Source organism: Anguilla rostrata, chromosome 6 (assembly GCF_018555375.3).
Source record: "Anguilla rostrata isolate EN2019 chromosome 6, ASM1855537v3, whole genome shotgun sequence".
In the NCBI taxonomy this organism is placed as follows: Eukaryota; Metazoa; Chordata; class Actinopteri; order Anguilliformes; family Anguillidae; genus Anguilla; species Anguilla rostrata.
The window spans coordinates 40,935,691-40,951,744 of NC_057938.1; the positions used below are offsets into that span (position 1 = coordinate 40,935,691).

The window sequence follows — 16,054 nt, forward strand, 5'->3', positions numbered from 1 at the left end:
ACTGCAGTGTGACCGCAGAAAGCACGTCGGTGACTCGTACCCCCCCGGGCCGTGTTCCAGAGCGCATACCTGGATGCCATGTCGTGGCTGACATCTCAAGTACTGTCTGAAAGCTCAAGTGCAAGAAAGCGACTATGGAAATATTCTCCAGTTGTGTTAACACATACTTGACATTGCTCCCCTTAGTGCCCCTGATGGCCTTTTCTCTTCTACCCTATGTAAGCCACAATGTTTCGCTTCAGAACTTTTCCTTTTTCTGCATAAACAAAGGCACATTCACATGTGACAAAAACATTCTACCATATATTGCGCATTTCAAATGATGTGTCACAAATATGCAATTAACAAAACATTTAAAATATTCGATGATTGGTATTAAAAGATGTATATTTTGGGTAACGTTTGGAGCTGTTTGTCTATCCATATACATAAACACACATAGCTTAAAAAAACATAAAGGAAATACAAATATGAAGTGTAATTCCTTAGAATAGGTAGTATTCACACTGTTTGTTCATTGCCTCTGTTTTATAATTGGATACACTTGGTTTTCACACTGAATTAAACTTCAGTTATGGCACCTACAAACTGCAGCCATTTACACACCTATTTTATGTGGATCAAAATTCACCAAAAATAACTCAAAGACCGAGCAATTGTGTGCCAAAATACCAAAGATAAATCTACAGGTTACAGCAATTTTATTGAAAGATACATACATAATTTATAAGAAACATTGCTGGTTATAAAGTCAGCTCACCAGATATTTATCATCGCTAACTAGCTCATCCAGTGGTTTTTCAAATTTTATTTTGTCAACTACAGTAGGTTTTGGTAATAATATGTCTACTGACAAGGGGCTTCCTCATTAGCTTGCATGCTTAGTCTATTCAGTGGTTCTTGCCGGAAAGAAGCTAGCCAGGGGGTTTACCAGCCAGGGTTTCACTAATAATTACATGCTCATTCTCTTTTTAACAACCTATATTATGACTAGCTACACTGCAATTAGCGAGCCAACAAATAGCATTGAACATTGTCTGCTGTTGTTTATTCAATACAGCCAACATGGCCTAACTGTTTAGTTATTCATAAAACTGATCTATCCATCAGGCATATCTATGTTTGACCTGTTTCAGAAGTCTAGGCCAGTATTTCCAATTGCTGTGACATTATGAGATGATCCATTATAGTGCTATAAGGTCATTTCTATATTCTGCATGATTTCTACAGCTACCATAAGGGATAAGACAAACAACTCTATCTGTGGTGAAACATTACTGCTGCACTTGATTGCATCAGTCAAAATATCAATATATGTATAGGTTACAGATTTAACGTGGTCAGCCCTGCAGAGGTCCGATTTATTCATCTTCCTCTCTTAACATCTTTAAATTTCAATAAGAAATGTAAGTACTATATACAGTAAAGTCTATCAGTCCCACAAACTAATGCGCAGCACTACCTTACTGTATTTGTTCCAAAGAATACAGTGCATCAGGCCAAAAACTGCCCTGCATTAGAGAATCTGTTGTGCATGAATACTATACAACAGAAGTGTTGCCAAATAATTCCATAGTTTATATTTCTTTCTATGAAACAATAAACGTACACATTTTTAAAATAACAAATCTATATTTTTAAAGAAACATTCAGTTACAAAAACTCTGGAAGCCTGCTCTATATTGTCGAGCAGTGAGAAGGGTTTTGTTCAGTATCTTAGGGTATATTCAGACCAGTCATATTCCAAATCACTCATATTCCAGGAGAATTTTGTTTCATGAATCAAATTTGGTAAATTTGTTTGAGTTTGTTTGAAAAAAACTTCTTAGCTTGGAAAAAATGCCACAGCTGTCAATATGGGACAGGGTTCATTTGTAATTGTTTACGAGAGATCTCCAAATGTGAGCAGCCTGAAAATGCCATAATACATATGTGAATTTGCTGGAATGGTCGGTGACCTAAAAGAGAGGAGCCGTTTGTCTGGGATCGTCGGGCAGAACACTGATGGAGTCCTCAGCTTTCCCACAAAGCAGACACAACATGGTGTACTCCTGCAACACAAACACACAACAAGTTGTACTCCTGCAACACAAACACACAACATCCTGTACTCCCGCAACACAAACAAACAACATGGTGTACTCCTGCAACACAGACACACATCATCCATCCTGTACTCCTGCAACACAAACACACAACATCCTGTACTCCCGCAACACAAACAAAGAACATGGTGTACTCCTGCAACACAAACACACATCATGGTGTACTCCTGCAACACAAACACACAACATCCTGTACTCCTGCAACACAAACACACAACATCCTGTACTCTTGCAACACAAACACACATTATGGTGTACTCCTGCAACACAAACACACAACATGGTGTCTTCCAGCAACACTGCATCGCGTATCCCTGCAAACAGAAGGGTTACTGATACTGGCCCCTGACTTTCAATATTGTGCACCCCCAATTGTGGTATATTGATCATAAATATGGTCTCATGAAGGCAAAATGTCAATATCCTGCATACAGTACCATACATAAATGCCGATACATAATGTTAGTGTGACCCCAAGTGGACAAGTTTGGGGTCACACTGCAAGTAATTCATATAAATAAGTGTTTGCATATTTGGTTGACTTGGAGACAAGTCAATCAAATATGGTTTATCTGATCAAGTTTAAGGTTCAAACACTATAACACATGTTAGTTAATAATATTACCTGTGAGGTACTACAGTGCATGATTCTGAGCCACTTACTGTTCACCGTTATCCCTTAGTTAACATCACTGCAAAAAATTTGAATTATCTCATGTCTAGGCTGCTGATTCTCAGCTGTGCATAACTGTGGTAGCTCATGAGGGCTGTACTATACACACCTCTGCAAAATTCCTAACAAACATACAAATCTGGATTACCAAAGTTGCTTAAAGTAATAAAAAGCATCATAAAAATCAAAGGGGATCAACAGATCCTTTTCAAGAGAAGTTGGAAGCGTTCTGAAAACACTTGGCTATAAAATGTAACCGGACTGGCTTTTAATCATTTGAAAATCAGCCAAAATAAGCCTGCTGCTTTTGCAGTGTAAGCCCCTCTTCTCTAGTCCTGCAAAAAAAAAAAAACCCAAACAACTAGATTTTTTGACATAAAGCAGGAGATCCCACATCCCCCATCACTGTATCCCTGCAGCTGCTACCTGTATGTTGTAGAATTGACTGCCTATGTTTTTTTTAATATGCAATAGTAGTTGTTTTAATTTCACCTCATTCTTATTACTGTTTTATTTTCTCGTACTACCATTTTAATACTCTGTTCTGCACATTGTATTTAACACTGTGGTCATATATTTTTTTTAAATCTGTGATGCCTCCCTTATTAGCAACACATATTCAAACATCAGGCCACATTAAACTACTGTCCTTGTTTAGTCAACAACAAAGAAGATACCACCAAGGTCCTTACCTGATAGTCATCCACCACAGAGAAGGTGTACTCATGTCTTGCTATGGTATGATCGCAATTTTTGCACACATCTACGAGACAAAAATGAGGAGCATTAATTAAGCACTGAGATTAGACCGTATTAGTGCCGATCAACCAGTTGTTGTTATGACTTACGGTCGTAAGTGACTATCTCTTCTCCATCCTCATCTTCTGTGGATTTGTTGCTGATCAACACAAAGTCCCTCTGATGGCACTTGGCACAGCCCACGTAGTTAATAAGGTAGGAGCCATTCTCCAGACAGGTGTTCCCCTGTGAAGGACATTAATCAGAGCCACAAACAGCTGCCACATGCATATAATCAAAAAGTAATTATAATCTCAACCTTACTTATAAAGCTTATTTATCCATCCCCTGACTTGCATTTCCTGTTGTGCCCCAGTACTATTACTGTCACTAGCTGCCATTTCAGACATATGTGTTGATAGCTAGCTAGATTTTATACAGCTTATGTTTATTCTGGCCTAACTATTAAACCTGTATGATTTGCAACTAGCTACACAGGCAGGTCAGAAGATTCATGTTTGATTTACCACCTATTTGGGGTGCATCATCACAAAATCGTGATTAGATACACGTAGTAATTGACCATTGACTCTTCATAATTTCATAGTTTTTCCAAGCAGAATCCAGCTAGTTGGCACTCTCAGTACCACCTCTTCCTCTCTGCCTTATGCACTGACCAGGCATAAAATCTGATGCGAGATAAGACCTCCCACCTTCTAAGGACATATTTTGCTAATAAGCCAATGGTTAGCTGCTACTTCTGACTAAATGTAATCTCTTGTATGTGGGGCTCAAACTGGCGATGGTCATTTAAACCAACTCAACCAGCGATGATAGTCTAACGTTGTAATGCAGGGAAACCTGCTAGATCAATTACACTGTAGGGAATCAAACTCACAAATTCCCCTTATCTCGTCAAAGCAAGTTCATTACAAAAACACGTTCCAAGTTCTATTCAGATTGCAAAACTCCTCAGACGGTTATGATGCTGACAAATGAGGTCACTGCTTCACTAATACAATACATCCTCAGGCACTAAGTCTTACGCAAATTTATTCACTTGTGGGCAGGCACATTTCCTTCTTCCTTTCCTTTCCATTTTTAAAGACTGAATTATTGTGACAACCGTGCACCAGGTCATGTACATTCCACTCAATGTTTGTAGGAAGATTGGCCATTTTTACTCGGTAGGTATGCATTATGGACATGTTAAAAATGCTTAAGATAGACAGCGATGTGCACATGTGCATGTGCCAAACCGGAAGCAATATGGCCATGTCAACAAATTGGCTTGCTTACTTCTATAATCACTCAATGAGTCGATACGACAATTGTAAACTACAGAAGCATGCAGCACCCTATAAATTTGACAGTGTAGTTCAGACTACTTGTAAGAGGAGATATGATAGACGTCGCGCCTGAGGCTTTGGTTGACGCACATGCGCACTGTCTGTCTGTGGATAGAAGCGACAATGCACAGGAAAAAGAGAACAAGCTCAGCACTGGCCGCCACCCCTCAAAACTTTTGACAAAAATGTCTGGGGGATCCGCAGGCTACTTCACGCATTGTTCTGGAAATACCAGTCACTTTGAAACGAACTGTACAACAGTTAGCCTTTAAACAATCCATACCGGGCGTAGGTGAACATTTTTTAGCGTTATCCAAAACAAACACGAAGAACACATACCCGATCTGGATACTCTTTCTGGACGCAGCTGGTACACATAATCCTCTTGCTTTTCTAAAATATTTCGTTTAAGATCAAATATTAAATATGTCAGCCTATATTCTTAATTGTGACAAGACAGTATGAAGCAGCTAACCACTCCGTGTGAACCTAACCCCAGTAAGAAACGACCGTCCGGTGGAGTATGCCGGAACAAGTTTCAAAATAAAAGCACGTTTCATGCTTTAAAAAAACGTGAACGTGAGGACTACACAGCGCTAGCAAGTGTTTATTACTTTTAAAAAAGAGCGAAACATAGGCATTTCAACTTATTGACACAGCCTAATTAGCCCTTCACTTATATTTTACATTATGTAAAATTTCATGAATAAGGAAATGGACAGAAATATATTTGTCACAACTGGTGTGATTGAGTTGCCTTATCAGCAGGAGGGTGAAAAAGTGCACATTGGGAGATGCATGAGCCACACTTATAATGAACCTGAATAATGAAAAACTGTAGATTGTGCATTGTGCATCTTCAATATATGTTACCTTCAACCCTTAGAGACAGAGGAGTGTTTCAGTACGTATTAAGGCCAAGGGGCTGATTTTTATTTATTCATTTTTTTACACCAGACTCCCCAGTATTTATTTTTTTAAAGTGCACGTACAAGTAGAAACATACAGGAAAGAAAAAAGCAGACTTATTACCACTACTTAAACACTACTTAAGAGCAGGGTGAAGTTAATCCTAACAAACTGTATAAAATATACAGTTCCGTGGTTAATCCCAGTAATGAAATTTCTGGAGGGATTTCTCTTGCCAAATTTCAAAATAAAAGTACAATTTAAAAATACAATTATTACTTTCAGACGTTTTTTTTTATTTTTTTGTCATATTAAGACATTAAACAAAAGAATATAAATGGCAAATAAATGACAATAGCTTCTTGTCTTCCACTTTCACTTGGAATGAAAAAATACATCCAGGCCCATTCAACATTTATATCTTTATTCAAGTTGAGTGTTAATTCCACGAGGATACAAGAATGGTTGATCCCAAGAACAGACCTTTCAGCCCATCTAGACGCATCATTTGTTGGTGTTTAAATGACCAGGTCAACAAGAGCGAACACTTTATGGTCAACCATTTACAACCATTTAATAACTGTTCACAACCCAAACAGGTTTTGGAAATTAATTTACATTAAATTACATTTAAATTCTTATCAATATTCAGACACAAGAAAATTATCCCCCCGTGAGGGTTAATTCTCGTGGCCAGTTGGGAGACAATTTTTAAATCCCTTAATTTATTTTGTCCTGTCATTTTCAGTACTGTATGACAGCACAGGATAAATGAAGGCTATAGCAGGAGGTGGTCACTGCATCATCTTCAACCACCTTCACAATGCGGAGTCATTGGCATACAGCAGCTGATGAGTCAAAAGGGGAGGTCTTCTGCGTCTGTAGGTCGCGTCTCGCTCACTTTCTTAAGTAGAGAGGCCTTGAGTGCGTTGATCTTTCTATCCAGCTCTGTCAGGCTGTAAGCCTGTCTCACAACAAATACATGCACACATAATGTTCGTATAAGAGTTGGCTCCCCAATACTACTGTGAGCAAGCTGAATTGATGGAAAGGTTGCTGTCTTTGAGAGGAAAGGCTTACCTGTGAAGGTGTAGCTTTAGACCGCTTGTGCAGATTACCCTTAAATTAAAAGAAATTAAAACAATATAATTTAGCTGAAAGGTATTTCATTCATTTGATAAAATATTTCCAAAACAAGGTGCATCCTTTCATTTGCATTAGATTTCCATTGTTATATCAACAAATATTATTCTGACTGACAGCATTCAGACTCACTGTGGACTGGAAGTATTCAGGGGAGAGGCCCTCTAGCTCCAGGATCCGGTCCTCCATGCATTTCAGCCTCTGGTAAATATTCTGGGGTACTGGTCTGTCTTTAAGGGAATATTGCAGTGAATTTTAATTCCTTCTTCTCAATAGGCTGGAACAATAATTTGCAGTACTGGTCTTAAACCGCTTTATGACACTGTAGGGTACATTTACTAAAGAAGTTTTCCTTGCAAACATAACTGCACAACTGAACAGCATTAGGGGATTCACAAAGCACTTGCAACATAACCATGCTGACAGTGTACCGTCTCCGTTCATGTGATTTTTAATACAAAGAACTTAAAATAAATTTCATGAAATACTTTCAGTAAATCGCAAACGTATGCAATATTATTACTATAAATCGACAACGTCTGAACTATTAACACTAAAAATTAAGGACTCCAAAAAATGCCAGTAACAATTTGCAAAATTAGTTGTCTACAGTACATGACGCAAGCTATTTTCCAATGATATAATTAAACATGCATAATTTTAAATGTATGTATGCATGTACTTGCCACATATCATAGAACCCTGATTACTGAATGAAGAAATTTAGATATGCGTGTATCACTCCTCACTTGCAGTCAGATTCAGGTGTGCTTCGATGTTTTGAAGTCGCTCCTCGATGGCTGGGTTTCCACAGGCAACGACGCTCTGCTTCAGTCCAGAGAGCTCTCTGTGTCCGCCCACCCACGTCTGCGGCCCATACCGGTTCACCACCCTCGTCACTGTAATGGCCACCAAAACAAACATCTCGTCACTACAACTGCAAACAAGGCACATTTATTATATTATATTATAACAACAACATGGAAAAGGCTATGTTTTTTTTTTACAGACACACACACTTACAAATTAGGGAGGAAAAGGGGGAGGGGGAAAAATAGTTCAGTAGTTTACCTTTAACATGGCTTTTGAACCCAGGGAAAGGTGTAAAAACAGCATCAGTTCTGGCACAGCTGTTTTCTGCATCACAAAAAATTATTCCAATTTGATCACATGTGTTCATTAAAACAGTGTATTACAGTTTGCCAAAACATAAACAATACAGCCATATTTTTGTCTGATTAACAACTGACATGCCCAGAAATATATGCAACCTGTGAATACCAGTGAACTCAATTTTTGCCAAAATGGAATGCTGCACTACATTTACGTAACTGCAAATATTTTTCAGTAAACATTCATTTTTAGACTAGTAAGTGGCTATAGGTAGAGCTAGGGATACAGCAATATGACACATCCCCAAGTGATGACAACAGTTCTGTTAACTGACAAGAGCAAATTAAATGGATTGAAAACTTCAATCAATTTTAATTTGGGGAAGCCCGATCCATCACTTGGGGACAGTGTGGATTCTTATCTTCTGAGGCAAGTACTGAAACATTCACCAGTTTCACTCTTTAGTCCACCAGCTGAGCTAAACAGCTATTGTATCAGATGACTTCATGTACAACTTACCTGGGCATAGGCCTACTACAGGTGCCTGATGAGTTCTAACAGTGTTGAGTTCTAACTATATCCTATGTTGCTCTGGGTAAGTGTGTCTGCTAAATGCACGTAATGTAACAAAAATAACAGGTGGCTCATCAGTAGGTTTTAGTGGAGAGAAGAGGCAGTGTCTGGCCACATGCCCCATATAGGAGAATGTGATTGCTGTGCACACTCAAACTGAGGACACTGCAACAATGAAACTGGCTTAAAATTACCAATGGGAGAAAAGTAAAAGGAATAAAAATATAGAACTAAAGTACTTTTGGATGATTCTAATTTAAGACTAAATTCTATACTGGGACATACCCTCTGCTAGTTTTCTTCTTTCAAACAATGATACGGGAAAATGAACATTAGCTCTACAATCTGTTACTAATAATCGTCATCATCATCTTAATAATGAACTCATGTACTGTAACCATTTGCTCCATCTCACCTTGATTGCAGTCGATCACGTTGCAGAACTCCCTCACATTGTTTTCATTGATCTCCAACTGTTTGCGCTCAATGAATGCTGATATTCTTCTGTCAATCTGCAAGTGAGGGGAAAGAAATATTTTCAGTTGAGCACATACTGATGAGCCATTATATTTCATTACCTCAACAAATGTAATAGTTTTTCGGTAGGCAATTTGTTTTTGTTTTGTTCCTCGGTTTTATTAATCATTTTGCCATTTGGAATTGCTAACTGCAGTGGTGGGACTGTTCCACGGCTCCTCCGTTAACTCAGGACAATGCAGTGCCAATGTGTGTCCTCAAATGCCACTGGAAAGAAACCCCCGGTTCAGTGATGGTGCCGCTTCCCTTTTCCACAGCCTACCAGCAGAGCTGCACAACCATTGCTCCAGCGGTTTGTGTAGGGCAGGCAAACATCCATCTAATGTAGGCAGGCTGCAGGCACCCGATCTGCCACATAAATCTCTAGCACAAACAGACAGAACATATCCTGCTCACTAAATCTCTCCCTGCCCAAGTAAAGACAATTCCGCTGGGTCAATTAGGCATAGCCCTGCAGAACTCCTCCCACAGTCGGCACTGGCCCAGCCAGGATTTGATTCTGGACTATGGTGAGCATCACAGCAGAGAACCAGTGCTTCAGCAGGACGCTCCACTCAACAGCCCAACTGCATGTTCCGCAAAGGAGCACCTCGAGCAGTGGTAACCAACCCTGTTCCTGGTGATCTACCATCCAGTAGGTTTATATTTCAACTCTAATTTTGCACACCTGACTCTACTGATTAGCAGCTCAAAAAGATTTCGAGCTGTTGAATGAGGTGTGCTTTGTTAGGGTCGGAATGAAAAGGTACAGGACTGTAGATCTCCAGGAACAGGGCTGGTTACCACTGACCTAGAGGATAACCACTAAAACCCAGGTGGTCAGATGCTTGATTATTTATCTGGGCTCAAACTACAATACTTACTCAAATGAGGAGAGCATGCAAACGCTGGTCTTACCTCTGACTTGCTTGCCCTGATCTGTACGTTTCCCTCCTCAGGCTGTGAGAAAGTAGGAACACTCCCCATCTCCTCTGGCTGGATTGCACCTACATCGTTCTTCTGTACCTCACCTGCAACCGGCTTCATCAGCAACTTCAGGTTTACAGATATTGACTGAATAACACAAGGCACAGAAAGTAAAGGGGTACAAGATAAATAAAGGTAAAGATAAGAATTTAAACAATCTTTTAACCAAACCAAATACAATCTTAGATAGATTTACCACAACCAAAGTTATATTGCAAAAATAACATTCAAACACCAAAACACCTTTCTGTATGGTCGAGCCTGTACGAACCCCACAGTCATCAGCCCGTTCCATCAAAATGCAAAATAGAACCTATATAAATGACAATCATAACATTTCTATACACTCGCACGAAATACCCAATACATTTGATTTACAAGCACAAAATGAACACATTACATTCTTTATACCTGTAGGGTGGAGATGTGATTCTGCAGGGAGGCAAGTACGTCCGTTGCCTTGAGAGATGAAACGCCGACATTGGTCGGATTGGCCTCAATTTTTAAAACCGCTTCACCTAAATTCAGCTTTCGGGAAAAGCGGGGGAAAAACGGATCACTACTCCTCACCTCCTTCTCCTTACTCAGAAATTAAACTGCTGACATTATGGCGCTCATATGAGGAGAACCACGTCCTGTAAGCCTTTGACACACAGAGAACTTGGCGCGTTGCAAGATGCTCTCTGGCCCTGGTAGGACATAATCGTATCCGCCTGCATGCGATTTAATTAAAGTGGTTAACGTCATTCTTAACCAACTCCATTGATCTGTTTACTTGGGAGTGCACAGATTGTTGATTTTAACTCGAAAACAAACAGCAGACAAGGCAGCTGTCCGGAAGAAGGGCTACAAGCTCCTGGTCTATATGAAGTAATTGCGCCTAGCTAGTTTACTGGCTACAACACTCTCAAAGAAGAAAACGTATTCATCAACTTGCTATTGTACGTTGAGCACTCAATCGATCTCTTGCAAGGATACTATATAATATAACATTTCACACGAACAGGCCATGTTTCGTAGAAGACCACGTATTATGATCCATCGGCTCAAAGAAATTTGGTTATTCTGACAGAAAGCCCAGGAGTTATCAAACGAGATTTATTCAGGTAGCAAAGCGACCGCCGCATCAGTCGGCTATCCAACTAGCAAACGTTAACCAGTCGAAAGGAGAATTACGAGGTGAACATACGGTATAGACAATTAGACGAACCTCTGTACTCAGGCGTGTCATGGAATTGAGGATATCGCAAACAAAATTTTGAAGCGTGGATCTTCCCTCATTCAAAATTCCTCCTCCAGTGCGCTCATGTTCAATCTCAACTCCGCCAACCATATCCAGCTCCATAACATCAGCCATCATATTTTTAGAGTTCTTCTTCTGCTGCTCAAATGATGTTTAATGGTGACATGAAAACCAACTGGAATGTGCAATACTGCCACCTACTGTGGAGGCAGGAGAATATATTAAACCAATGTACAGTTCTAGATCGGCAGTCATTCGCACAAAACTGTCAATTATCGGCAACAACAAACATAATAATAATAATAATAATAATAATAATAATAATAATAATAATAATTGTGACAGTGTCTCCTACAGCACAATGACCCCATCAGTGCACGGGGTCATTGGGGTTTCTTTGACCAGAGGGAGGATTGACACCTTATTGGCCCACCAACACCACTTCCTGCAGCAAAACTTAGTTTTCCACTGAAGTTCCCCATTAAAGGACTAACCACACCCACACCGGCTTAGCTTCAGCCATTCAACGGGAGCAGAGTACATGGGAGTGTGGCAGCTAACAAAAGCTAATTTGGCTGCTGATCAAAAGGAAACCACTAAACCTGTAGATTCTGCAGCCCACCCAGATGGGAGTTTGGAATCCAGGTCCTGCTTTTATTATTCTATTTGTTATATTGTTATTTTTCTCAAAACACATTTGTCTCTTTTGTCAATCCAAAGATCCAAAATGTATATTTGTACTCATCAATGCTGCAACCGGATGTGAATAAATTAATCTGGTCAAATATCCTCCACCAGCTGAAGTGCCAGTATGGCACTCTCTTGCTCTTATTTTAACATAAAGGAATATCCCACATCAAGTCCTTGGTTTTTGTTCCAGTTGTCATTTGATTTCTTATAAAGCGTAGATGTTATATGTTCTTAATTACAGACTTTTATTGTCTAATGAAGGATTAGTTACCTTCCCAGGTCATATTATTTATGAAGTAGCGATGTGTGCTACGAATAATTAGGATGCCACATTGACATCCCTTTAAAGGACTTTAGTCAGATCAGTTCTCAGACAAATTCTATCTTTCTGAAATGCATGGGGAAGAATAAATACATGTGGGCCAGATTTACTGAGCATTTTCAGGGGAAAAAATAAGTGCCAAATTGATGTATGCACAATAAGGTACCTTTCCATATTTACTAAACTGATATGCCCTGCATTTAACCTGGAATCACACATGCTATTTGTGCAACACAGGGGCTTCTCTCTACACTAAAAATAGAATTTTACTAAATCTGCACGTGCCTTTACTAAATAGGTGGTTACTTGTTTAATTGTGTATCTTTTTTCTCAGCAAATTTGATTCTTTATATTGAAAAATTATCACTGGAGAGTATTACAGAAGCTATTTAGAACTGAGCCAGATTAAATCAATTCAAGATAAAATCTTACATGCCAAGTTTACAGATAAGCTTAACAGGGTTTATGATATAAAATTGGACAATGAACAAATGCACTAGGTAACTACATATAAGAAGCCTTAATGGGCTATTCAACGAAGTGAAACCTTTCGATGTACTTATTTATCTTATGACCCTGTTCATGGTGTGAACAAAAGAATAACACTTCAAAATTCTGAATAACAGTCAGTCTTTGAAACCATGAGCTAATACAGCATGGACCATATCCTACAGGAACTTATTTTTATTTTAGGCAAACCTATGTGCGAATATATTTGATTAAAATTTTTTTTTCCTGGATTATTCATTTTTAACATGTACATTTAAACGGGGTTGAATGGAAAAAATAGATGTGGTGGGGAGCTCTTACCAGCCAGGTCTGTGGTGTTTAATGCATTTCTTTGTAGACAGTAGCAGTGTGATTCAGCGAGGGCATCTTACATACCTCTACTCTCTTTTTGGTATATTGGGGCAATGATGATACGTGCAGATCCATTCTGGTCATAGGGACTTTCACAACACTATGGGGAGAGGGTACGTGGGGGTTGAGTTGTCACTTTGGTCAGAAATATTATCAGTGTGCTTTCATAACTTCCTTGTCAATAGGTTTTTGTCTGACCATAGTGATGCAAAAGCATGAGACCACTTTCTCGTCAGGTTTGATTGACATTTAAGTTACCATTTTTTCTGCACACATTTGTGAAGATTGAATGAAAAGTAACGAAGAAAACTTTGCAGGGTGTTGTGTGATGTGTCTTTAATTCATTTGTCTTCCTGGTATTTCCAGCTGTGTTATATCCTTTATTGTCCACCAGAGAGCGATCTTAGATAGAACACCGTTAAAGGGTTAAAGAATATGCATTCAAGAGGAAGCATATAGAGGTTGGGTAGAAGTGGCCTCTATCGCTATCTGGCGCTTGGTGAAATCTGTGGTCCCGCCCATTTGTTTGAAAGATAGGGATGGGGGCCACTTTTACCCACAAGCATGAACACTGGGAAATAGGAAGTGCCAGCAGGGCATTGGATATGCTGAGGTCCCGAATTAAAACCCTTGGACATACAACTTCAATTTATACACAGGTGGTAATGATATCTTGTTCAAAGGAGATAATATTAATGCTTCAAAAACATAAGGGTATGTTGTTTTAAAAAAAATACAGTAATCGCTTCTATTACAAATACTTTACAGGCATACAATGATTGTAGGTGACAAACATATGAAAAATTGCACTGTAAATTTTTGCACTTCAAAACCTACTTTGAATATCAGATGTCTTGCTGATTTCATAATTGGTTACATAATTATTAGTGAAAAATGTGAGGCTTCAGCACATGTATGCTTTGTGGGTCTTATCACCTGTGTACTGTAAATGATTGATACATAATTGCCACAGTATTGATAAAGCTGTGTGGCAATATTCCAATCGTGTTGGCACTGGGAGACAAGGGACCTTCTGGAAGGCAACTACCATGTAAGCATAATAATAACTGTGATAAGTATAATAAGAATGAAAGAAGGTATTAGGATAACAGAAATGGTAACAGTGACGAAGGTAAAAAGAAAAAAACAGTGCAATGAACATGATTATAGAGCATGTATGTAGTGTCTGTTTCACAATCTAGAAATTAGAAACATTATCTATTTTTTTCTTGTGTCTCAGATGATTAAAAATTTCACTTTAGCACATCAAAAGTTAACAAAAGGATGAACCCAGATTTCTCACCTTTGGTTTTAGGATTGAAGTGAGATGGCCGCTCAATAAAATTATTTTTCTTGGGCACAAAAATAATGTTTTTATCATTTTATTTATAGGTTTAATTACATTTTTAATACTTCACATGCGCATATTTTTCCAAATGAAATGTGGTTCAAAAGTCTCTACATGCCTTCAGCAATATCACTGTAAAGGTGAATGGCTTTTTCCGACATTATTTACTATGCGATATCTCAGACAGTATGAGGTCATTTATATGACTGAACGAAGGTTGGATCCAACACTGAGGGCAGCCGACTAAAGTCCGGGTAACATGTGTGTATCTTTGTGTACACATGTGTATGCATGTGTGTGTATGTGGGTTAAATATGTGGTGTGAAATGTGTTTCGTAGAGCTCTTCCTGTTCCCAATAACACTTATCAGACAGTATCTTGAGTGCTGGTTCAATTGCCGCTGGACTGATAAGATGCCTAGAGCTACGATTGTCCCTACTTGAAACTGCAGTTTTATGGCTGTTAATGGTATTGTAAAATTTAAAATCAATGATACATACTGTTCTATACTGTGCTGTGATGTATCGGAACTCAGCTGTTTCAGAGAAAGCTATATGATTATCTGATGCCCAATGTTTTTTTGTATTTGTTTGTATTGATTTCTCTCTTTCGCTATTTGTCTATGTGAACTGTGGTTTTCTGGTCATGCAAGCAGGACACAGTGCTTCAACCACTCAGTGGCGGACTTAAAAGACAGACAGTGGCCATGCATATTGGAAAATACTTAAGGAGACATGGTTATTTTATTCATAGTAAGAATAATGATAATGAAATGACCATTAAATTAAGACACTGTGTCCTCCTCCGAATCTTTAATGTCTGTTCTTTTAACCAATGGCAGATATTGTGATTATTATGTTGACCCTTGAGTATATTAAATATTGTACCTCAAAGACATTAATGAAGATTATTTTGCAATAGCAAATACACTGCGTCCACACTGCACTAAAAAGTAAGACTGCATGCAATTTTTAAAATTATTTTAATTTCTGTGTCTCTGATTTTTCAGACATAAGTTCATTTTTATTTGTTATGTATTTGCCTCCCTTTCTCTCCAGTTTAGAATGCCCCATTGTATTGTAATGGTGGCTGGCTAACTAGTTAGTTGGTGCTTATTGTGTAAAGTTTAATGACCATAAATTACTTCCTGGTGTTGAGGTAGTTAGTCCAGGATTGAACCAGAAAATAGCCAATTAGATTCTGTGGGTTTTTTGTGTATCAGATTTACATTAGAGGCCGCAAGTTGTCTATAAGAAGAATCGCTGTGATCAATTTGTGCGAGTGCAGATAAGCATGTGCTCTCCTCAGAAGCGTGTGATATCAGCAGTAGCTTCATATCACATGGCAATTCACAAGTCACGCTCGCATGAACATTGGTCGAAGAACATTTCATTAGCAGCATAACAGGTAGATGTGGAGGTGCCCAGTAGGGGATGTCATTGCACACTGTTGGGTAGTATCTGATTATAAAAAACCTGGATTAC

General features: G+C 38.8%; 2 protein-coding genes across 2 annotated transcripts; both read right to left on the minus strand.

Moving 5' to 3' along the window:
* Positions 1-684: 684 nt before the first annotated feature.
* churc1 (churchill domain containing 1) lies at positions 685-5,397 on the minus strand. Its single transcript, XM_064339698.1, has 4 exons — positions 5,205-5,397; positions 3,627-3,762; positions 3,471-3,541; positions 685-2,051 (listed from the first exon to the last, which is right to left on the minus strand). The coding sequence occupies exons 1-4, from the start codon at positions 5,241-5,243 to the stop codon at positions 1,959-1,961; spliced, it is 339 nt and encodes a 112-aa protein (XP_064195768.1). The 5' UTR covers positions 5,244-5,397; the 3' UTR covers positions 685-1,958.
* A 784-nt stretch (positions 5,398-6,181) lies between these two features.
* On the minus strand, positions 6,182-11,507 carry mbip (MAP3K12 binding inhibitory protein 1). Its single transcript, XM_064339697.1, has 9 exons — positions 11,317-11,507; positions 10,518-10,634; positions 10,038-10,193; positions 9,019-9,115; positions 7,989-8,054; positions 7,667-7,816; positions 7,050-7,147; positions 6,855-6,893; positions 6,182-6,738 (listed from the first exon to the last, which is right to left on the minus strand). Exons 1-9 carry the CDS (start codon positions 11,464-11,466, stop codon positions 6,631-6,633), a joined length of 981 nt encoding a protein of 326 aa, XP_064195767.1. The 5' UTR covers positions 11,467-11,507; the 3' UTR covers positions 6,182-6,630.
* Positions 11,508-16,054: the final 4,547 nt, after the last annotated feature.